Source organism: Tupaia chinensis, unplaced genomic scaffold (genome assembly GCF_000334495.1).
Source record: "Tupaia chinensis unplaced genomic scaffold, TupChi_1.0 Scaffold000047_1, whole genome shotgun sequence".
NCBI classification, from domain to species: Eukaryota; Metazoa; Chordata; class Mammalia; order Scandentia; family Tupaiidae; genus Tupaia; species Tupaia belangeri.
This window is the reverse complement of record NW_006159505.1, coordinates 3,897,672-3,922,919: the sequence shown is the minus strand read 5'-3', so window position 1 is coordinate 3,922,919 and position 25,248 is coordinate 3,897,672. Positions and strand designations below refer to the sequence as shown.

The 25,248-nt window shown below is 38.5% G+C and overlaps 2 protein-coding genes across 2 annotated transcripts in view; both read right to left on the bottom strand.

Annotated features, from left to right (window-relative positions):
• The window catches only part of RNF169 (ring finger protein 169), a 55,865-nt gene extending 37,036 nt beyond the window's left edge, over positions 1-18,829 (bottom strand). Inside the window, exons 1-2 of the mRNA XM_027774530.1 lie at positions 18,823-18,829; positions 11,000-11,073 (exon numbers count right to left, since the gene is read on the bottom strand). Of these exons, the coding sequence (XP_027630331.1) occupies positions 11,000-11,073; positions 18,823-18,829 (81 nt within the window). The remainder of the gene's footprint in view (positions 1-10,999; positions 11,074-18,822) is intronic.
• LOC114009020 (heterogeneous nuclear ribonucleoprotein A1-like) lies at positions 2,982-7,924 on the bottom strand. Its single transcript, XM_027774475.1, is given in 2 exon segments — positions 2,982-4,345; positions 7,863-7,924. Coding segments are annotated over 2 exon segments (1,023 nt in total). The 3' UTR covers positions 2,982-3,384.
• Positions 18,830-25,248: the final 6,419 nt, after the last annotated feature.

Here is a 25,248-nt window from a genome sequence, read left to right as displayed (position 1 = left end):
ACAACATAAAATTTCTCTCGGGGGGATAAAAAAAAGATACTAGCAAATTGTATCCAGCAACATATAAAAAAGATTATACATCATGACTAGGTAGGCTTTATTCTAGGGATACAAAGGTGGTTCAACATATGCAAAACCATAAACACAATATACCATATTAACAGAAAGAAAGATAAAAATCATATGATCATATCAATTGATGCAGAAAAAGCATTTGATAAAGCACAATTGATGCAGAAAAGCGTTTGATAAAATACAATACAATCCTTTCATGATTAAGATTCTCAGCAAAATCAGCATAGAAGAATCATTCCTCAACAAAATAAAAGTTATCTATGAAAAACCCAAAACTAATATCATACTGAATGGGAAAAGCTGAAAACTTTTTCAGCAAAAACTGATTGCTCACATTCTCCATGCCTTTTCAATATAGTACTGGAAGTCTAAGCCAGTGCAATCAGAAAAGAGAATGAAATAAAAGGCATTTAAATAGGAAAAGAAGAGGTGAAATTATCTCTATTTGCAGATAACATAACTGTTTACATAGAAGATCCAAGAGTATTCATGAAAAAACTCCTAGAAGTAATAAATAAATACAATAAACTGGCAGGATACAAAATCAAAATACAAAAATCTATAGCTCTTCTATATACAAACAACAAGCAGACTGAGATAGGACTGAAGAAAGTAATTCAATTTACCATAGCCACAAAAAGTATAAGATACCTAGGGATAAATCTAACCAAAGAAGTTAAAGACCTCCACAAAAGGAAAACTATGAAAAGCTAAAAAAAAAAAAAAAAAAAAAAAAGAAAGAAATCAAAAATCACACCTACACACACACCCAAATGGAAGGACACCCTATGTTCCTGGATCAGAAGAATATAATTAAATTGGCAATTATACCCAAAATAATCTACATAATCCCAATAAAATTACCAGAGACACTCTTCACAGATTTGAAAAAGACACTTAGAGAATTTGTCTGGAATCATAAAAGACCCTATATTGCCAAAGAAATCCTGTGGAAGAAGAGTGGAGTAGGAGGCTTGTCACTCCCTGATCCCAAAATATATTACAAAACCGTGATAATCAAAACAGCATGGTACTGGCACCAAAACAATCATGTGGACCAATGGAACAGAATAGAGACTCCAGAAATAAACCCCAAAAGATGCAGCCAACTGATTTTTGACAAAGGTACTAGTCAATCCAGTGGAAAAGGGAAACCTCTTTAGCAAATGGTGCTGAAAAACCTGGGTATCCACCTGCAGAAAGACAAATCCAGACCCCTATTCTCTCACCATTGACAAAATTCAACTCAAAGTGAATCAGATATCTGAACCTAAAACCTCAAACTATAATACTACTGTTAGAAAACATTAGGTAAACTCTGGGAGCCATTGGGGTAGGCAAAGTACTTATTAAATAAGACCCCTAAAGCACAGGCAATAATCCTAAAAATATATAAGTGGGATTACATCAGATTAAGAAGTTTCTGCACAGCAAAAGACACAGCAATTAGTGTGAATTGACAACCCTTGGCAAAATGGGAAAATATTTTTGTAAACTATGCATCAGAAAAGGGGCTGATAACCAGAATACACAAGAAACTCAAGCAGCTGCCTCAAACATAGATGATCATCACTATTAAAAGATGGGAGAATGAGTTGAAAAAAAAACACTCTCTAAAGGTGACATACAAATAGCCAAAAGATATATGAAAAAATGCTCAATATCCCTCATTGTAAGGGAAATGCAGATCAAAACAACAATGAGATACCACCTCACTCCAGTCAGAATTACTAAGATTAAAAAAAAAAAAAAGATAAGGGCTGGCAGGGCTGTGGTGAAAGAGGACCTCTCATACATTGCTGGTAGGAATGTAATTAGTCCAGCCATTTTGGAGAAAAATATGGGGTTCCTCAAAGATCTACAAATAGAACTACAATATGATCCAGCAGTTCCACTCCCACATATATACCCAAAGGAGAGAATGCTCAGTTGGAAAAGTGCTTGCACATCTATGTTTACTGCAGCATTATTTACAATTGCTAAGATACGGAACCAATCCAAATGTCCATGAACAGATGAATGGATTGAAAAAGTGTGGCACATATACACTATGGGAATAGTACTCAGCCAGAAAAAAACAAGGCCCTGGTATTTGATAGAAAGTGGATGAATATGGAAGATTTAATGCTGAGTGAAGCAAGCCAGGCTATGAAAGAGAGATTGTATGTCTCCACTTAATATATACCAACTGTCTACATTCTATCATGGAAACTGAAAGATTTGAGGATACAGAAGCATGGGAAATAGTTATGGATACTGGATACAGTGTGGGAAGAGGGTGGGAGAAGGGGGAGAGTACAAAGAAAGACTGTAAGGAGAAAAATAGAGAGGTAAGACATTTATGGAACACAGAAATGGATTTTTGGGGGGAGAGGTTTTTGCTATAGGGCGCGTACGCTCGCCAGACAGAGAGAGAGAGACATAGAGACAGAAAGCAAGAAATCACCCCCCGGGGGGATGGTCATGCCGCAATCCCTTCTCCTTCATTCTCCTCTCGGGATCTTGGGCATGCACGCACACGCGCCCGGTGTGAATTTTAAGCCACCGGGTCCAGGACGTGAACTGCAGTCGCCTACATGGGAGTCCAGTGACATAGCCATTACGTTAACTGCGGGTCCCCAGAAATGGATTATTTATGTTGATGATAACATGTCTAGTATCTTCAACTGAACTGGTGTGAAGTGTATTATGCTGAGAGAATTTACTTTACAGGCTAAGTGATGTATAGTGATTGAATTTATAAAAGAAATTAAAAGAAAAGAACATATAAAAGAAAAACATGGAAAAATGTCATGACTTTCCCGACAACCTAACAGAATAGAAGCATAAAGAAGGAGATCAATATGGAAATAATTTCTTCCTAAAAATCATTTTTCATTTCAATGTGCATTTACTATAAACTTTAAAAAAAAAAAAAGACACATTTATTCAGTATCATGACCAGACTACTACATTTAGCAATCAACAGCATGGGTGCAAAAAAAAAAAATCTACATTAAAACCCTTTGTTGGAATGCTTTACACGTTCCACAGAACAGAAACTAAAATAACCTGTTATACAATTAGTCGCAAATACAGTCCTCGTATTTTTTGCCCATACACATGAGTATTGTCTAAAACATGTCTTCTTTGTAGCAGCTAGGCCTTGTCACCACTGTGCTTAGCTGAGTTCACAAATCTGTTGTAACCTGTAGCTTCCCTGTCACTTCTCTGGCTCTCCTCTCCTGCTAAGCTTTGTTTCCTTGCAATTAATTAAAACCTTCTGCCACTGCCATAGCTACTGCTGCTGCTGGAACCGCCACAGCCACCTTAATTTCGTTGTTTGGCAAAGTATTGGCCTCCACCTCCATAAGGGCCAGAGCTTCTACCTCCAAAGTTGCCACCCTTCATGGGTCCAAATTTTGAAGACTGATTGTTGTAATTGCCAAAATCATTGTAGCTTCCACCAGCTCCAAAAGTCCTTCCATCATTACCAAATCCATTATAGCCATCCCCACTTCCACTGTATCCGCCACCACCACAGCTGCCACCAAAGCCACCACAACCACTGAAGTTTCCTCCACGACCAAAGTTGTCATTACCACCAAAACCACCTCCTCGACCACCACCGAAGTTTCCAGAACCACTTCAACCTCTAGGGCTGGAGGAAGCACTAGCCATTTCTTGTTTGGACAGGGCTTTCCTTACTTCACAGTTGTGGCCATTCACAGTATGGTATTTCTGAATGACAATCTTATCCACAGAGTCATGATCAAAAGCAAAGCCCCTCTTCTTGCCACTGCCTCGGTCAGTCATGATTTCAATCACTTCGATTTTACCATACTGTTCAAAATAATCTCTTAGGTGATGTTCTACAGTGTCTTCTTTAATGCCACCAACAAATATCTTTTCCACAGTTAAGTGGGCACCCGTTCTTTGAGAATCTTCTCTTGAGACAGCCCCCTTTGGTTCCACAACTCTTCCATCCACCTTGTGTGGCCTTGCATTCATGGCTGCATCTACCTCCTCCACAGTGGCATATGTGACAAATCCAAAGCCCCTGGAGTGCTTGGTGTTTGGATCTCGCATTACCATGCAGTCTGTGAGCGTTCCCCATTGCTCAAAATGGCTCCTCAGGCTCTCATCGGTTGTTTCAAAGCTCAGCCCTCCGATAAAGAGTTTCCACAGCTGTTCCGGCTCTTTGCGAGACTCGGACTTAGAAATGACGGCAGTGAGAAGAGAGAGCTCAATGATGCTTCCCCGCCGGCGTCCACAGGCAGAAAGGAGTAATCTAACGAAGTATCTCTAAACTTTTAAATAATGATAATGAAAACAATACAGTTCTTTCCCTCAAGCAATGTGTCAAGATGTGGGCATGTATTAATACTCTTTCTACTTAAAACTTCATAAACTATCAGAAAATTTCTTTATAATAGAATAAAACTATATGATCACAGAAAAACAACAACAAAATGCATGTTATCAGCACTCAAGATCACCAATATTCAAAAAGTGGAACTGGTTTTCACCTCTTCAGGTTATAAACAAGAAATCAACAGAAAAATATAAATAAGAAACCAGGGAAAAAGCATACAAATGGCCATTAAACATATACAATGCTCCTCCTCTCTGGTAATCAGAGAAATATAAATTAAAATACTAAGATATTTTTATTTAGCAGGAAAGCAAAATATCAAAAAACAGTAATGAAGGTTCAACAAGGTTTTCAGAAAAAAGGGACTCTATTATACTGTCGGTGAGAGAGTAAATTGTCAGGTTTTCTTTTTTGCTACGGAGGACTTCCACTTACTAGCAAGAAACAGAGAGGGAGGGGAGGGAGAGAAAATGATAAATCACTCCCCAGGGGGAATGGCCATGTGTAGTCCCTTCTCTTCCTTTATCCTCTAGGGATTTTGGGCATGCATACAAACGCCTAGCATGATTTTCAAGCTTCCAGGCCTGGGACCCAAACTGCGCAGTGAGCCATATAGAATCCAATGCCTTAAACTCTATGCCACCTGCTGGTCCTGAAAGTCTTTTTAAATACCAAAATACTAAAAGTGTATATACTGTTTCCCATTTTTACTTCTAGGACATCAACCTGAAGGATATATTTGTCCACATATGCTCATGGGTACTCAGTGTGGTATCTCCTTAAAATCTAAGGAAATAATGTAAATGCCCAATGATGATGGAATAGTAAAGTGAATTATTCCTCATCCAGGCTAGGAAATAACCTCACAGAATAGAAAAGTACCATAGAGTCTTCTACACACACACACACACACAAAAACACTGATAAGTGAAAAAAGCAATTAAATTAGATCATATCCTCAAAAATCTTACCTTCTTTAAGTATTTATCATCAGACTGTAATACTCATGAGCCCTCTTTATCATTTCCCCTCCCCTCTTTCACTAAAAATCTCAGCAATTGAATTTCAATCTCTCCAGATACTCCAGTGATCATTCTGAAAAAATTCACCATTGGCATATACTCTCAGTTCCTTCACCTCCTCCTTAAATAAATCTTAGCCTCCATCTGATTTCTGTTATGTATTCCCATAGTCATACCCCACACCTTGCAAGGTCCAATAACTAAACCACCTTCCAAAGCTCACATTTAAGTCTCACACTTTCAGACAACCCTTTTTAGCTTTCCAGTTTTTTTGGTATGCTGGAAACTATTTCTACCATTCTTCTTCAAATCACAGCTTCCAGTCCATTTTTTTTCTCTTCACTGTCCATCATGCCCCTTATGTCCTCAATTTCCTCCTTAAATAACCTAGACCCATGGTCCAAAACTACAGTAATTTCACATATACACCTTCAAGTTCACTGCATCTCTCCTTCTGCCATACTTCTGGCAAAACCTCAATCCTGGTTAAGCCCAACACATTTCTTACTTCTATATTGCCCTAAGTGGTCTTATCTTCGATGGCCCACAAGGCAGAGACTGCTAGTTGCCTACTCAATATCCATTTTTCTTCCCTTGCTAAGAGAATCCTAATTTAACTCAGGAAATTAATGTATTTAACTACAACACTATGCCTCCCAGCCTCCCTCGCAGCTAGAGGGAGTCTATGACACTGGACTATAAAATGTAGGTAAAGTAACAGGTGGGAGGTCTTTGGGGAAGGTGCTTTAAAGGAACCCAGTTCAGCTGGCATACGCCCTTTTCCCTGGATGTGATTCTAAGAGAAGGAACAGCCACCTCACACCACAAAGGAGACAGGCACACTTGACATCTAAACCAAAAACAAAAGAAGCCTGATCCCTGATGTCACCAAGTTGCCCTATCAGTCCTGAACTGCCTACTTGCAGATTTTTTATTACCTAACAAAAATAAAACTTCTAATGTGTTCTGTTTTTTAGATAAATTATATCGTACATATTTAAGATATACAACCTGATGTTACAAAATACATATAATTAGTAAAATGGTTAGTACAGTGAAACAAACTAACATATCCTTCATCTCACAGTTACCCATCTGTTAGGTTTGTTTTATTTCTGGCAAGCGCAGTTGAAATTCATTTAGCAGGAATCTCAAATACCTAATTTGTTTTATTCATTATTTTGAGGTCTCTGCTATTCCTAACTCCTAGGCCCAAAATAGTTTATTCCTCACAGAGCAACCAGAGACCTTCTAAATAATAAAATATACTAAATAAAAAGTATGGGGCCGGCAGGTGGTATGGTGGTTGAGGCACTGGATTCCCACATGGCTGACCATGGTTCAAGTCCTGGTGGCTTGTTTTCTCATGTTCTGTTTTTCTCTCTGTCTCTCTCCAGTAAAATTTAAAAATAATAACAACAAATAAAATTTTTAAAAATAGGGACCAGCAGATGATGTAATGGCTATGTCGCTGGACTCCCATGTAATCGACTGCGGTTCCAGCCCCAGACACAGTGGTTTAAACTCACGCTGGGCACGTGTGCGTGCGTGCCCAAGATCTGGAGAGGAGAATGGAGGAGAAGGGATTGCAGCATGGCCATCTCCCCCTGGGGGAGTGATTTCTCGCTTTCTGTCTCTCTGTCTTTCTGGATAGCATATGTGCCCTATAGCAGAAACCTCTCTAAATAAATAAATGTTTAAAATAAATTAAGTCTTTATAAAAAAAAAAAGTATTATTAGTGGTATGTCACACATTAAAGCAGGAGTAATGGGTTGTATGGAACTAACTTTCGCCTACCATTCCTTGTTCAAGTAGAAACTTTTAAAGATATTCCTTCCCTAGGGAGTCATATAGATGATTTTTAATTTATTATACTTTGCTTTGTTTTAGAAAATAAATATTTTTAAAAACATTTTGGGCCAGCAGGTGGCATAGTAGTTAAGGTGCTGGACTCCCACATTGCTGACCATGGTTGGAGTCCCAAACCAGGCAGCTTAAAATTTACACCAGGCACATGTGTGTGCTTGCCCAAAATCCCAAGAATAGAATGGAGGATAAGGGACTGCAGTGTGGCCATCCGCTCTGGGGCGGGGGAGAGTGGGGAGTGATTTCTTACTTTCTCTCTCTGAGTCTCTGGCAAGTGCACTCTCCTTATAGCAAAAATCTCTAAAAGGAAAAGAAAAAAGATATATCTTTTTCTTCATCCAGTTCTCAACCCAAATGTTCCTTTTAATTATTTATAAATTAATTCAAGCATATTTTATGCCATATAACCCATCTATTTCAAGTGTTTAATTCGATCATTTTCAGTAAATTCACAGTTATAAAACATACTACAAATCAGTTTTTAAAATCTTTATCACTCCAATAAAATCTTTCATGTTTATTCACTATGAATCGCTGTTCCTACCTCCTACTCCAATCGACCACTGATCTATTGTCTGCCTCTATATATTTGTCTATTCTGGACATTTTCTATAAGTAAAATCATGTGATATATGGTCCTATAGCTGGCTTCTTCCACTTAGCATCTATTTTTTACTTTTTTTTTTTTTTTGGGGAGAGATTTTTGCTATAGGGCGCATGCGCTCGCCAGACAGAGAGAGACAGAGAGACAGAAAACGAGAAATCACCCCCCAGGGGGGATGGTCACACCGCAATCCCTTCTCCTCCATTCTCCTCTCGGGATCTTGGGCACGCACGCACACATGCCCGGCGTGAGTTTTAAGCCACCAGGTCCGGGACGCAAACCGCGGTCAACTACGTGGGAGTCCAGAGACACAGCCATTACGCTAACTGCTGGTTCCCGACTTAGCATCTTTTTTGAGACTCATTCACGTGGTAGAATGTATCACATCATTTCATCTTTTTCTTTTTTTTTAGGCTTTTGCCATAGGGCACATGTGTTCATGAGAGAGACCGACAGAGAGGGAAATGAGAAATCACCCCCAGAGGGAGGGCCATACCACAGTCCCTTGTCCTCCATTATCCTCTTGGGATTTGGGGCATGCATGCACACACACCCAGAGTGTTTTTCAAGCCACAGGGTCCAGGACTCACTGCAGTTGGCCATATGGGAGTCCAGCACCTCCGGCACACCACCTGCTGGCCCCACATAATTTTTTTCTTGCTGAATAGTACTCCATGGCAGGAATATGCCAGATTAGTGCCTTCCAATTTTATGATCTGAGAATTTCCATTACCTAGGTTGTACAATGGATATAGGATAACTTGGGTACTTGTGTTGGGGGATAAAGACTTGTAGCTAACTTTTACTTAGCCCAAATAACATAGATAAGTGTTTCTCAAATCAAATTCAGTTTATACAGAAAGAGACTAGCTTCACTCAACACCATTGTGCCATCAACCTTTTTTTTGAGAGGTTTTTGCTATAGGGCACATGCACTCGCCAGACAGACAGAGAGAGACAGAGAGATAGAAAGCGAGAAACCGCCTCCCTGGGGGCGGGTGGCCATGCCGCAATCCCTTCTCCTCCATTCTCCTCTCAGGATCTTGGGCATGCACACACACGCGCCTGGCCTGAGTTTAAGCCACCAGGTCCAGGACTCGAACTGCGGTCGACTACATGGGAGTCCAGCAACATAGCCATTACACTAACTGCTGGTCTCCCTTTTTTAAAACTACTATTGTGGGTCATTAAGTGACATGGTAGTTAAGGCAGTTAGAGCCCTCATGCCTAACTGTTAGGTCTGAGTCTCAGACCCAGTGGCTTGAAAAATCACTCTGGGTATGTGTACATGCATGCCTAAAAATCTCAAAGGAAGAATGGAAGAGAAAGGATTGTGTCGTGGTCATCCCCACCGCAGGTAGTGATTTCTCTTTTTCTTTCTTTTTCTCTCTGTGTCTCTTCTTTCTCTCCAGTGAGTGCATATGCCCTATAGCAAAACTAACTAACTAAACAAGAAAACCACTGTTGTGCTCCTCCTTCCTAAAAGGAAGTTCCTTAAATTCTCCCAGGGCTACAAAAACCTCTACTCTTACTATGCCTTCTTTGTCTACCTCTAACTCTTCACTTTTTTGATTTAAGATCATCTTCAAACTGATAGCTTTAACATTTCCATAGTAACAAAGTTTCTTAAAAGGTATATTGGAAATAAGTATCTGCATATTTTAGAATTTTATTTAAGAGAATTGTGTAGTTCTTTTGATATAGTCCCTGAAAATAATTTTTTGATATGTAGAAAAAAGGCTTTCTAAGTAATTAATTTTTTAAAAAGTAATTTTAAAAATTTTACTTATCATTAAAAATTTTCAATTTGCTACAGGGCATGTGTGCTCACCAGAGAGAGAGAGAAAGTAAGAGAGCAAGCTGCTAGGTCTAGACCTTGAACTGTAGTTGGCCACGTGCGAGTCTAGTGTCTTAACCAACATTCTACCTGCTGGCCTGCTTTGTAAGTAATTTAAAAAGAAAGATAACCTCACGACAGTAATACAAAAGAAACATGAGGATTCAATTCAACATCTAACATATTCATTTAAAAGAGAAAGCCAGGGCTGGCATGTAGGTGGTTGGACTCCCACATGGCTGACTATGGTTCAAGTTCCAGACCTGGCAGCTTGCTTTCTCACTTTCCTTCTCTCTTTCTGTCTCTCTCTGGTCAACTTAAAATAAAAAAAATAATAATAATGACAATGAATAAAATTAAATACAATAATTCTTTAATTAAAAAAGGAGAGAAAGCCAATGAATATATAGTAATTAAGCAGTTTTCTTTTTTCTTTTTTCTTTAATAACTTATTAAATACTGGTTTTTCTTTCAGTATAAAATGCCACAATAATATTATTGTCTCACCTGTTTTGTGATGATGCCTGATTCAGATTAAGTGGATAGCTTACCTTTATAAAATATTAACTATCTGCATGTAGAAAGATGACTTCATCAGTTATAAAGGTGGGTAAAGGGTGGTACCCCAGGATGAGAGCTGGACACAAATCCAGCAACACACTTATTACCACCCTTTTTGAAATCTTAATTCTATAGGTAATTCCAGACAATCAGTTTGAAAATGCCAAGAATAAGGTGATATGGGCACAGCTAAAAGCTTTCCTAATGGTAAATGTTTTCTAACTAGGAAATTACTCTATCATTATCCCTTACTCGCCTCTATTACAGTCTTCTGGAATACTTACAAAGTGAAAGTGATAAAAGATAACACCAGCTACTGTAATTAGAGGACCCTTTCAAGATGAAGAAAGAGAATACCACCATTTATTAGTAAGGGCACTTGTTAAAGGTGCTAAGAATACCCCCATTGGTGGCCAGTTTTGCTGCAGGTATGACAGGCCCTGTGAGCTACATCTTCGTCTTTGAAAGGACAACCAAAAAGGGGCTCTTAGTTAAGATTTACTCTACTTCCATTACAGCTCCAAATCCAATACAACTGGTATAAGGTAGTATGAAGAAAGATAGGCTATACATGTAAATGTTTTAAAATCCCAGGAAATCAAAACTCCTAAGCATTCTTTAATGTCATTATCCCACTGACTTTTAACAAATTAATGTCATAAGAGTATATATACTGTACCTTTCTCAGGCTTTCATATTCCTCACGAAGTTCCCCAGGCTTGCTTAATTTGATTGGTGCTCTGAATATAAACTCTGGAGAAAAGGGAAAAGAAAATATTTTTTAACAGGACTCCCTAGGAAAGAACCAAGACCTTATCCTACTGCTGCACCCACATTATAAATCACATTTAAAAACTGTGGTTAGGTCCAGTGATAGTAGAATATACTGACCTTTTTTTTTAATTGCCAGAGAGTACATACACTTGCCAGAGGAACAGTGAGAGGGAGGGAGAAGGAGAAAGCACTCCTAGTGGGGTATGGTCATGTCACAATCTGTTCTCCATTTCTCCTGTCTGGATTTCGGGTGCACACACATGCACCCAGAGTGTTTTTCAAGATGCCAGGATTGGGATTCAAGGTTGACCACATAGGATCTAGCTTTCTTAACCACTAGACTATGGGGCTGGCCCAGAACACACTGAATAACTTTGCTGTATGGCAGAATGAACCCACACAAAAGATCTAGGTTCAATTCCCTGCCTATCATAAAAGCGAGGTACAGTGGCATGTGCCTTTGATACCAGCTACTCAGGATGCTGAGGCAGTAGGATCACAACATAACAAGATCCTATTTAAGAAAAAAAAAAGTCATCTTAATTTGACTGTACATTTATTTAACAAATATGTATTAAAGATTATTTGGTACTGTTCTAAGTACTGGGGAGAAGCACTGTACAAATAAAGTACTTCTCTTGGGGAGCAGGTAGTGTTAAGTGCTATGGAGGAAAATAAATGCTGGGTAGAAGAAAAAGGTTATTTATATAGGGTAGTCTGGAAGGGGCTCACTGATAATTAAAAAATCAACAGACCTCAAGGAAAAACTACATTCAAAGCACTTAGTTAAATGTTACTAAGTAACATTTTAAATGTACCAAAATTTTATTAATAATGCTGCATCCTTCTATTTTTTACTTAACACTGCCAAAGTATTTATCTTATATATAATTTTTTTTAGAGAGATTTTTGCTATAGAGTGCATGTACTTGCCAAATAGACAGAGAGACAGAAAACGAGAAATCACCACCCTAGGGGATGGCCACACTGCAATCCCTTCTCCATTCTCCTCTTGGGATTTTGGGCATGCACAGACACACACCCAACATGAGTTTTAAACCATCAGGTCCGGAACTCAAGCTGAGGTCGATGACATGGGAGTCAGTAATATAACCATTATGCCGTAGGCTGGTCCTCTGTCTTATATATAATCTTTATATATTTTCAGTATATAATCTGATTTTTTAATCCTCAAAGCCTTCAGTGGTTATGACTGGACTATAGAAAGAAGTCACAACTTTAGGGGCCAGCTCCTTGGTGCAATGGTAATGGCGCTGCTCAAAAGAAGATGGATCCATATGGAGACCGCAATTCAAATCCCTAGTCCTGTTATCCTGAAACATGCTAGGTACACACTCAAGTGCCCCAGATACTATGGGTTGGAGGACTGGAGGACTGGAGGAAGGGAATCGCAGGATGACCAGACCTTGTGGAAGGTGCTCCTCTCTCTCTCCCCCCAACACTCTCACACATGCATGCACACACTCTACCATGAATTAGAAATATGTATTCTTAAAGTTTTTTAACATGCCACTCAAGGTTCTCCAGAGACTGATCACACCTTGATCTGTCTACTCTCTCTCAATTCTTGACTGTTTTGTGTGTATGTGTGTGTGTGTACATTTAAAAAAATCAAAGAATAGGAATAAAAGACTAAATGCTATCAATAAAAGGAAAGTACATATTTCTTCCTCCTCAAATGTACATGAAATTTCTTTATATCCTCTATGTATATTTAGTGGTCTAAATATAGTATTAATTTTAAGATGTACTAATAAGCCTATATCTCACTGAGGTTGATAAATATTTCTCCTAGAAAAGCAAGCCCCACAAAAAGTTTTGCCTTTTGTCCTTTTTCTATTGTCTGAACTATTTTAGAAAGATTATTATTTAATATATCTGAGGTACATAGAAGAAACAGCTAGAAACATTAGACTGAATGCTGACGCAGAAAACTACCTTGAAGCTCTGCAAAGTACTAGAGCAATATTAGACCCTTGGATTAAGAATAAACATTCCATTCCCTTCTCCTACTTAAAAAGTACTGATGACTATATTTCAGCCATATCCCTTAAGCACACTTGCAGTTATAGGCAAATAGTATTTAAAATTAGATGCTTTCAAAGAGAAGGGGAAGGAAAGAGGAAAAAGCAAAACCCTTGAGGCAAAAAGTACTTTTACAGGAAATCTATTACATGTCAGATACTTACTATGTATTTTCTCAATGAGTTTTCCCAGCAACTTATAAGGTAAGTATTATACCCATTTTATAATAAGGAAACTGAGGGGTTAAATGGCTTTGCCCAAGGCCACAGAGCTAGTGCATGGCAAAGGCAGGAAAAAAGCATTAATAGGAAGAAGAAAATTACATAATGATTAAGGGCAATAAGCAAAGTTGAGCCCAATCTCTCTCTCCTACTACAAAATCCCACTATAGTAGCCTCTGTGGAATAAAGTCTTCATCACTATGTCCATTAAAAAAAAAAAGGCAACCTATGGAGAAGATATAACAATCATTTGTTTGAACCTACAAAACTAGTAAGATTATAAGGACAAATTAATACAAAATTATGATAAAGAAATTTAATATACTACAATTAAAGGCAGGTAGATCAGGCAGGCTAAAAAGCAGGAAAACTTAAACAATAAAATTAACTAACTTGGGGCCTGCAGGTGGTGTAGTGGTTCAGAGTCCTGGACCCAGCAGCTTGAAACTTAAGATGGGCACTTGTACATGAGTGCCACAGATCACGAGAGGACAATGGAGGAGAAGCGATTACAGTATGGCCATCACCCCAGAGGGGTGATTTCTTACTTTCTCTCTCTCTGTCTGTCTCTCTGGTGAGCACACATGCCCTATAGCAAAAATTTCTCAAAAAAAATTTTAACAAACTTGATCATATATATTTATAATCTTACTAGTTTTGCAGGTTCATCTAATATATATATATACATATATATGTATATGTATATATATATGTATATGTATATATATGTAAATAAATACCCAATGAACAGAAAATATATTCCTTAAATAAGAAACAATTAAAACAATGCTCATAGGCCAGCATGGTGGCACTGCAACATTACACAATGTTAAAGCCACATGGTAGGTCTTGGGTTTATGTCCCAAAGTCTTCCTGTACACATTGGACACCAGTGTGTATGCCCATGATCCTCGCTGGCTGAGCTGGGGGTGGATCACAGCATGAGGATCTTGCTGGCAGTTCACTTCTCTCTCAAGAAATAAACATAGTATAAAAATTATAAACATCCATGCTATACTAGGTATACTTATGTTCAAAATTTTCAAAGAGTTCATATTATATAGACTTTGCTTTTTGATCCTGGCTGTTATTCCGACCCTAGTTTTCTAGAATCATCACCTGCATGGTAATTCTGAATAACCTAGTTTTCTTTCTCAATAAATTACTTTTCTGCCAGAGCAGATTTCTGCTGATTGAAACTAACAATCCTGGCTGATTCAATTTTTCTGCATGGAACTTCAAAATGGCTAATAAACCACTCCCTAGTAAAATTGATTAAGAAAAAAAGAGAACACAAAACAATGCTAAGAATAAAAAGGAAGACCTGACTAGAGATATCCAGGTGAGATCAAATTTCCAAAGACTGTTAAACAGTGCTACAATGTATGATTGTGCATAAATTATTTTGTATGTGTTCAAGTATAAAATTCTGGAATTGAAATCACTGGGTCAAAAGATATATGCTTTAAAAAAAAAAAAGATATATGCTTTTTAACAGATGATATAAAATTGCACTTCCTTCATGAAGCCTATGTCAATTTACATTCCTACCAGCAATACCCCCAGAGTACTATTTCCTCAAACCTTTTCCAACTCAATGAGTGCTGAAACTTTAGCTTGGTCAATGTGGTAAGTAAAATTGTGTATCTTTTTTTTTTCTTCTTTAAACAAGATAGGGAATTTTTTATATTTTTTTTTAACGTTTTGAAAGATGCTGGGTTTTTTTGAGAGGTTTCTGCTATAGGGCACATGCACTCATCAGAAAGACAGGGAGAGATAGAAATAAAGTGAAAAATCACCCCCCAGGGGGATGGCCACGCCACAATCCCTTCTCCTCCATTTTCCTCGGGATCTTGGGCATGCACTCACACATGCCTGGCATGAATTTAAGCCACTGGGCCCAGGACTTGAACCACGGTCAACTACGTGGAAGTCGAGCGACATAGCCATTACACCAACTGCTGGTCCCAATAGGAACATTTTTTAAATTATTTATTTTATTTATTTATTATTACTATTTTTAAATTTTCTAATGGGCACATGCTTTCACCAGAGAGAGATGAGAGAAACTGAGAGAGAAAGCAAGCTGCCAGCTTGAACCATGGTTGGCCATGTGGGAGTCCAACACGTCAATCATCACACCATCTGCTGGCCCTGAAATTGTGTATCTTACATACTTATTTCATAAGTGAAAATGAGTACTATTCACATGTTTAAGAGTAATTTGCATTTTCTTTGCCATGAAACATATGTGCATTTCCTTTATTCTTCCTCCTACTGAACTAACTTTTTCTTAATTTGTTAAAGTTCTCCCTACAAAGGAAAATTAGCCCTATGTCACGTGAATAGCAATACTTTTCTCAATTTACACTATGCTTTGTGCATACAGTGGTCATTTTTATGCAGCTATATTAATCAAACTTTTCTTTCTTGGCTTCTGCAGTTTATATCATATTTGATAAGGTTCACTTCAAGCCAAGATATAACAAATTCTACCATAGTTTCAGTACAAAGAACAGGATTCTTCTCAGATCTTTTTAAAATTCTACATCTTCTTTTTTTTTGAGAGATTTTTTTCCCTATAGGGTGCATGCGCTCGCCAGACAGACAGAGAGAGACATAGAGACAGAAAGCGAGAAATCACCCCCCAGGGGAGATGGTCACGCCGCAATCCTTTCTCCTCCATTCTCCTCCCAGGATCTTGGGCCCACACGCCACCCCCCCAGTGTGAGTTTTAAGCCACCGGGTCCGGGACGCGAACCGGTCGACTACGCGGGAGTCCAGCGACATGGCCATTACGCTAACTGCTGGTCCCCCTAAATCTTTATTTCTATTTGGGGAACAACATAAGGAACATAATCTTATTCAAGTTTACAAATAAATCTACTATACAACACAAGATAACAAAAATAATTTAGTGATAGCAAGGTAGAAACGGTCATTTTTACTTACTGCTGGAGAACTTGCTTTCTCTAAAATGGTTCTTTCTGACTTTTCATACAAAACATCTCTAGAGCTTAATATCTTTATCTTTTACATAGTGTAAATAATATAAAGTTAAAAGCTTGGTCTCCAAAGATGCTTCAGAGCCTCAGATAAGTCAGCCTCAACTTCCCCTCTATAAAATCAGAATAATACCTATTACAATGGGCTATTATGAGGATCAAATGAGTGAAATGAAAGTAAAAATATTTTGTAAACGATTTCAGCCAGTAAAATGAACAGGTGGCAGAATTTAGTAAGTGGAAAATGGTTTCTGGTATTGGTGGAATAACACTCCTAAAAATGCAGCTTAGGTGCCCAGGATCCTGACAGGATGTAGAAATGGAGAGAGAAAGGACTGCATCTTGACTAGGCCCTGTTAGGAGGTGTTCTCCCCCCCTTTCTGTGTGTGTGTGTGTGTGTGTGTGTGTGTGTGTGTGTGCATGTATGCCTCTGACTGGGGCCCAGTTGCAATGGGGCAGGTAGGGCATTGTTCTGCCATGCTGGAGCCACATGAGAGGCCAGTCTACCTGAACACACTGTCCCACAATCCTCACTAGCTGGAAGGGTAGGTAGGGTGGGACTACCATGTGGTGTCTCACTGCAGAAAGTAACTGTCTCTGTCATTGTTTCTCTCCCCCATCCTCTCACATGAAAGAAAGAAAAATGTTCAGTTCTATTTATTTGTAAGTACAACTCATAGGAATAATATAATGATCCAATGGTTTGATATTTATTCTACATGAAGTTAAACTCACTTTAGATCTTTGGCAAGAAATCTCGAAGTTCATATATTAATATCAGGCCAAGTAGGAACTCAGAAAACTGCCTGAAATCTTCCTATGCCTTTGACTTATCTGAGAGCAAAATATAATGTGCAGGGGTGGAGGTGGGATACCAATTTATTTTCATCAAAATCAATACTGATGTAAATCAGCTTAATCTTGGATTAAGATGAATGATTTGGGGACAGCTGATGGCATAATGGTTATGTCACTGGACTCCCATGTAGTCGACCAGGATTGGCAGTGGACCTGGCAGCTTACAACTCAGACCGGTGTGTGCGTGCCCGAAATCCAAAGAGGAGAATGGAAGAAAAGAGACTGTAGTGTAGCCATCGCCTCTGAGGGATGATTTCTCACTTTCTGTCTCTATGGTGAACGCACATGCCCTGTAGCAAAAGTCTCTCTCTAAAGAAAAAAAAAAAAGATTAATAATGTTTAAGGCTTTAAGAATACGAAATGCAGGCCAACAGGGGTGGTGAGGAGGTTAAGGCACTAGACCCCACATAGCTGATGGCACAGTGCAAGTCTTGCACACGTTGGCTTGAAAATCACACTGGCATATCGTGCATGTGTGCATGATAGGAGGAGGAGGATGGAAGAGATGGTCATCCCCTTAGGTGGTGATTTCTGGTGAGTGCCCTATAACAAAACTTTAAAAAAAAAAAATACAAAATGCTAAAGATTACTTTTTGCCCCAATAGGGCTATGCTACATTAAATGACATCATGCCCAAAAACTTAAAAATTATAGATAGCTTAAAGCACTTTTTTTTTTTAAGTTTCGCTATAGTGTGCATGTACTCAAAGCAGGAGCTAGTGGGGTGGGGAGAGAAAGTGAGAAATCCCACCCTGGAGAGGGGAAATCACCCCTTGACACCTCCCCCCCAGGGGAGGGGTCACCACAATCTTTTCTCTTCTATTCTTCTTTCAGGATTTTGGGCATGCATGCACATGTACCCAGCATGATTTTCAAGCCACTGGCTTCAAAACTCAAACTACACAGTTAGTCATGTGGGACCCAGCCACCTTTACCTACATCCCACCTGCTGGACCAAAGCACTTCTTAAATACCAAAACAATTAAGCATAAAAAGTTGTGAACTGGTCCAATGTGACGTTAATTAAATATTTAATCCTATTTTCTATTTTAGGAATGTCCTCTAGAAGTGCCAAAAGAGAAAAAAAAAGTTATTTTCCCCCTGTGGGCTGGCAGAAAGAGCAGTAACATCAGGTTCAGATATCTGCAATGTTAATTAAGTGAGACTATTTAGAAATGTAAAAGCTTCTGTCTTGTGTCTTCAACTAGCAAATGGGGATCAAAATACTGGCAACCTACTTCACAGGAATGCAAACCACAATTAGAAGCAAGTAGTAGTAATCAATGATGAATCCCTATAATAAATAAATAAAAGCAGCTAACATTTTATAAGGGCGCACTACATGCTAAATGTGTACACACATGCTCATGTATATGCAGGCACATGCATGAATATAGACACACACTAAAGGAAAGAGCTAACACAGCAGGTGCAAATGCCTAATCTTTTTTTTTTTTTTTTTAAGGTTTTTGTCATAGGGTATGTAAGAGGAAAGAGAGAGGGAAAGAAAAATGACCCTGCCGGGGCAATGGCTACTACACCACAGTCCCTTCTACTCCATTCTCTTCTTGTTATTTTGGGCACACACGAATGCATACCCATCATGTTTTCCAAGCTGCAGGTCCAGGACCTGAACTGCACAGTAGCCATACGGAATACAATTGCCATGATCTACATGCTACCTACTTGCCCCAATTCTTTCTGTCTTACACGGGGAAAGAGAGAGAGAGTGAAGGAGAACCCCCACGACCCTTCAAACTCATTATACCATCACTGTATTACTCTAGCATGCTAGATGTCACACCTAGCAGTGCCATAAGTATTGATCGTCTCCATGGTTACAACCAGAAATGATCACATGAGAAAAAGGAGACAGGTCTGGAAATTCCAGGAAATTTCCACCTTTTTTATGGAAACTTCTAAATATTTTTCCCCTCTGTTATATTAACATTACTTCATTTGCTATATCTTAAACTCCTTAGCTCAAAATTAATAAGAAGGTGATTCGTGAACCAATTTGCTAACTGGGCACTGCGTCTCCATTCCTTGGTCATCAAATAAATAAAGTCTGTGCTATGACACTCAGTTTTGGTTGCAACACGAAATGACAAAAGATCTCATACCTTTGGAAATAAATTAAAACTGATAACACCTTTCCCCTCTGCTGATCTACTCTCTATTCTTTCACTGTAATAAATCATATCTATGCATACAACTATGTGCTGAGTCTTATAGGTCTTCCTAGCAAATCATTAAAATGAAGCGGTTTACGTGATCTTCCAGCACACACATACATGTCATGGATGGACTAAAATTTTTTTAGACCAGGGCCAGCAGGTGGCATGGTGGTAAACGCACTTAACACCCACCAGGCTGCCAGCAGTTTGAGTTCTGGACCAGAGAGCTTGCTTTCTTGCTTTCCTTCTCTCTCTCTCTCTATCTCTGTGTCTCTCTCTAGTGAGCACATGTGCCGTATAGCAAGTTAAACAATAATAAATAATATTACATAAAATTTTTTTAAAAACTTTAGATCTTGGTTACTACTTGAGAAATGAAGGTAACACACTAGATAACTTTAAAGTTAATGATTCAGTAACTACTTTCATTTCGCTTTTATTTCCTACTCAATGTCCCTTTAAATTCTGAAAAACTCCATTAAAGTTTAATACAAGGGTAAAATGCTATCAGGATTCTAAACTTAAGTAAGAGTAGCTATAACATATAAATCATTTTTGGAGCCTCATAAAATGTAGTGTTTCAATTCACATGGACTACTATGAGAAATGGACTGGAAAAATGTTAAAGCTGAAGAACATGTATATGGTAATATTAATTATACTAAGGCAATTATTAACCTTTTAGGTTCTCCTATTTTTAATAAGGAAAGAACAATTATAATAAAAAGTTTGGATCTGCTGTTGTGGTACTTTACTTTTCTTAATTTTTTTCTATTTCCCTCAGCTTCCTAGGATCATAGATCAGTATCCTCTACTCCAACAAAGGGAACTGTGGTTAACATGCAAGCAAAACTGCCATAGAAGCAGAGCAAGAAGATTCCAAGTCAGAACCAGAGAAGGTAAATACCACCTCCTTAATCCAAAGGAGTTAGTCACAAATCTACGAGGCACATGACCAGCTTTATTAAAAAGATTTTCAAGTACTTCATAACATAGACACAACCATTGACCCACCCTTTCTTTCCTTCCTTCACCTCACAGAAAAGAAATGTTAAACTACTTTGGATGTTACTGAAATGTTGAATATCTTAATATTTGTTAAAGAATTCTAGGGACCAGCAGTTAGCATAATGGCTATGTCACTGAACTCCCACGTAGTCAACCATGGTTCGAATCCCAGACCCGGTGGCTTAAACTCACGCCGGGCGCATGTGCATGTGTGCCCAAGATCCTGAGAAGAGAATGGAGGAGAAGGGATTGCGGCGTGGCTATGCCCCCTGCGGGATGATTTCTCGCTTTCTGTCTCTGTCTCTCTCTGTCTTTCTGGCGAGCGCACGTGCCCTATAGCAAAAGCCTCTCCAAAAAAAAATATGGTTGACATACTTAATGCCTATCCTATGACTACTAGTACTATACCAGGAAGTGAAACTCTTTGTGGGTATGATGCCTTAAGATGACACACACCTGTGGCCAGTGACCTCAGCTGAATACTGCATTCAGTCTAATGTGAATTGTAAGAACAGCTACACTTCCCTGAAGGCTCTTCTTGAAAAAGGATTTTTTTCTGGGGCAGGGTGACTGGTTATTAACAAAAGCAAACAAACAAAAACTACAAGACAGGCATTTTGCTAACTGTATCAAACCACTAAGAAAGAAGTGTCATTGTCAAAGCATCCATACTCTGCAAGATTAAATAAAGAAACTTCCTCAAGGGTCAGCCAGTGGTGTGGTGGTTAGGGCAGCTGGATTTCACATGCTCAACTGGCAGTTTTGAGTGCCAGACCCAGAGGCTTGACAAACATGCAGGGTACATGTGCATGCGTGCCCAAAATCCCCAGAGAGAATGAAGGAGAAGGGACTGCCTCATAGCCATCACCCTTAGGGGTTGCTTTCTCACTTTCTGTCTGTCTCTCTGGGGCACATGACCCCCATAGTGAAATTAAGACTCTCACTCAACTGTACTGAGAAGATGGTGTCCTAAAAACTCTCAGATTTAAAGGCAATCATCCCTTGGTACTTGACAATGCTTGAATTTTTACCCCTATAAAAAATTTTACTCCTGTAGACTCTATTTCATATGAGTATAGCAGAATTAAAAAGAACTTTGGGCCAGCAGGCAGCACTAAATCACACACGGCAAACTGCATGGTTTGAGTCCTGAACCCAGCAACTTGAAAAACATACTAGGAGGGACCAGCAGTTAGCGTAATGGCTATGTCACTGGACTCCCATGTAGTTGACTGTGGTTCGAGTCCCAGACCCGGTGGCTTAAACTCACGCTGGGGGCATGTGCATGCGTGCCCCAGATCCCAAGAGGAGAATGGAGGAGAAGGGATTGTGGTGTGGCCATCCCCCCTGGGGGGTGATTTCTCGCTTTCTGTCTCTCTGTCTCTCTCTCTGTCTGGCGAGCACATGCGCCCTATAGCGAAAACCTCTCCAAAAAAAAAAAAAAGGAAAAGAAAAACATACTGGAAGTATGTGCAAAAATCTTGAGAGGAGAGGAGAATGGAGGAGAAATTAGATTTCTCACTCTCTCTTCCTCTCTCTCTCTCTCTGTCTCTCTGTTTCTCTCCAGTGAGAACACATACCCTATGGCAAAAATATATATATATAAAAATTTTGAATTTATCAATCCCAATACCTAGATGCTAATTTGAATAGTCCTATTTGCTGGCTACTTGTCTTTAAATAAATAAAAAAATTCTTTGTACTTGAATTTTCTCATCTGTAACATGGTACTAACACAACCATATCTCAGAACTATAGATAATATTAAATTTATTATGAATTCAAATGCTTATAAGTTGTTGAGTGTTCTATGAATTAGTTTTTGCACTATATATGGTTGTATGACTATCTGCTATAAAAGAATTTTGCTATAGGGCGCATGTGCTCACCCGAGACAGAAAGCAAGAAATCCCCCCCAGGGCAGATGGCCATGCCACAATCTTTTCTCCTTTATTTTCCTCTTGGGGTCTTGGACACACCCACCCACACACACACAGCATGAGTTTTAAGCCACTGGGTCCAGGACTCGAACTATAGTAGACTACGTGGGAGTCCAGCAAAGTAACCGCTAAGCCATCTGCTGGTCCCAAATAGATGTTTTTTAAATCAAGCTTTTCTAGTTATTCCTAGCAGTTTTTGTCTCCTACAATCTGCTCTTATATAGTCAGAAGCAAAATCTACATACTTCAAAGCAGTGACGAGGAAAAGATTTTCATAATGAACTACAAACCAAAAATCAGACAATATTATTTTTAAAGTATGAGATGAAGCATACCATAACTATCCGAAAGAAAAAAAAATCAACCAAGGCTGATTTAATAAAGGCAAGGCTTCCTAGACTAGGTGAATTATCAATATATTAAGAATTAAGAAAAAGTACTGGCAAAGAAAAGAAAGCCATTCCTGGCCAATGACACCACATGAGCAAAGGCAGAGATAAATATGTTGCCATCAGGCAGAATGGGAGAGAGTGGGGAATGGTGGGAGGTAATGCTGGGTAGATGAGATGAAAGCAGTTGACAAGAGGGCCTGAGGATAATGTAGAGGCAAATAATTATTTACATCATCCTAAATTCGAGGGGTATGGAAGAAGTGGCATGAAATTATTCTCTAAACTCAATCTGAAGATGATAAAGATGGAGTAGAGCTGAGAGCAAGGCAATCAGTTGCTGATGTTAGGGTCATAACAAAGACATATAATAAGAATGAAAGAACAAGCATGAAGGAAGAAACAAGTCAAACAGAACTGTGGGAAACAGAGAATGAAGTATTCTCTCTGAGGACTAAAATGATGGTAGTAAAGACGGAAATGAAGATGCTAATGAAGACTTGGGTTTTATATAAACTCCTACTTGAGTTATATATACATAGAAATTCTGACAAAAAGGACATGAAAGTAGACTGTGTTGTGGACAGCTGAATAAAGCAGTGGAATTGTTACTGGGACCAGCAAATGCCATGATGGTTAAGTCGCTGGACTCCCACATGGCTGACTGCGGTTCAAGTACTGGACCCGGTAGCTTCAAGCTCACCCCAGACATGTGTGCATACAAACCCAAAATAAGTTTATCAGGGCAATGCAATCAATCTGGCTAGAAGGAAGTCCTTACTAAAAGACTACCTGAAGATGTAAACAGCCATTATAGATGAGGAGGTTAAAGAGGAAATGAGCACTGAGGGATAAGACAAACTTAGAGAACATTCCTTTGAGAGGGTCCAGAAAAAGATACAATAAAAACCAGAACATGTGTGATCCAAGTTCTATGTAAATTTATAAATTTACTCTCAAGTTTTACCTGCTTATTATACTATCCACCAAACTTGTAAATAATCACTGTTAAATACAATTGTCAAAGGATAAATTTTAAGTTAAATTAAGCATACCATTTAGAAGCAGAAAGGTGGAAATATGGGAAATGAATCACAAATATTTTCTAAAACCAAACTAAATTAGTTCCCATTTTATTTACTATTGTTTTGGTTTACTCCTTTTGAGTCTCCTAGAGTACAGATGACAGCCAAGTACCAACTGTCTTAAACTAATACAATTGCTCACTTCCTTACTTGCCCAAGACAAGTAACAGTTGATAGAAGGCTATATAAAGAGTGTTTACCTAGGAAGAAGAGAAAGTGCACAGAGAAACAGTTAAAAGCTAATAAAATTTAACATCAAATTTAAGACTGCTTTACTTAAATACCATAATTAACACCACTGATTACTACTCTGTTAAATTTCACTGTGCTTAAAACTACCCTCTGGCAAACAACTAATCAAATCAAAACATTACAGCCCACATACCAAGAACTTACAAAAATCGTCTGTAACTTCGGACATAATTTCTAGGAACTACCTGAAAAAAATCACCTGAAATATAGGAAAACTTTTACATAAAAATATTTCCATTGCAATATTGTTCATAACTGCAAAACAAAACCAAACCTAAATATTCAGTATTGAGGGAATAGTTAGGCTAAATATAGATAGTCCACAAAATGCATAATTAACTGCTTAGTCGTTAAAGTGATATAGGCAGGGTTTTTTTTTTTTTTAATAATATGAGATATTGCTTTAATAAGATGAGTAACAATTGGTTAAGTGAAAGAAGTAAGTCACCAAAATTAATATGCCTTACCATTTCAAACATAAACAGTTTTTTCTTTATGTTTGGGAAAAAATTCAATGGTAGACTAACTGCCTCCCTGTCACTTCTTTGTCTTCTCATCTATCTTCAACATTGCTTCCCTAGTTCTTTACAAGAAGAGCCAACCCCATCACCCTCATGCTTAATAACTTTTAGTGGCTTCCCACTGCCTCCAAGATGTATAAGCACCATCCAATCTACCTCTCCAGCCACAGAAATGCCTAACATAGGAGCCAGCAGATGGTGTAGCAGTTAAGGTGCTGGACTCCAATATGACCAATCCTGGTTCGAATCTTGGACCTGGTGGCTTGTTTTCTCTCTCTCTCAGATGAGCATGAAAAGAAATAATAATGAATAAAGTTAAATAAATAATTAACAACAACAACAAAAAAGAAATTACAAATACAGAAAAGGCAATAACATGATGGAAAAAGAAACAGTGATATAATCATACAACTCACAAAGTGCAAAAAGAAAATATTAGTGATAACCTATCAAGTTACCAAATATGTGTGTAAGAATGTGGTAAACACTTCCATTCTCCTCTCAGGATTTTGGGCACACACACACAGCATGGTGTTTTTTGTGTTGTTTTTTTTTTTTTAGAACGACATTTTTGCTGTAGGGCATGTGCACTTGCTGGATAGACAGAGATAGAAAGAAAGCAAGGAATCAATCCCAGGGGTGTGTGTGGGAA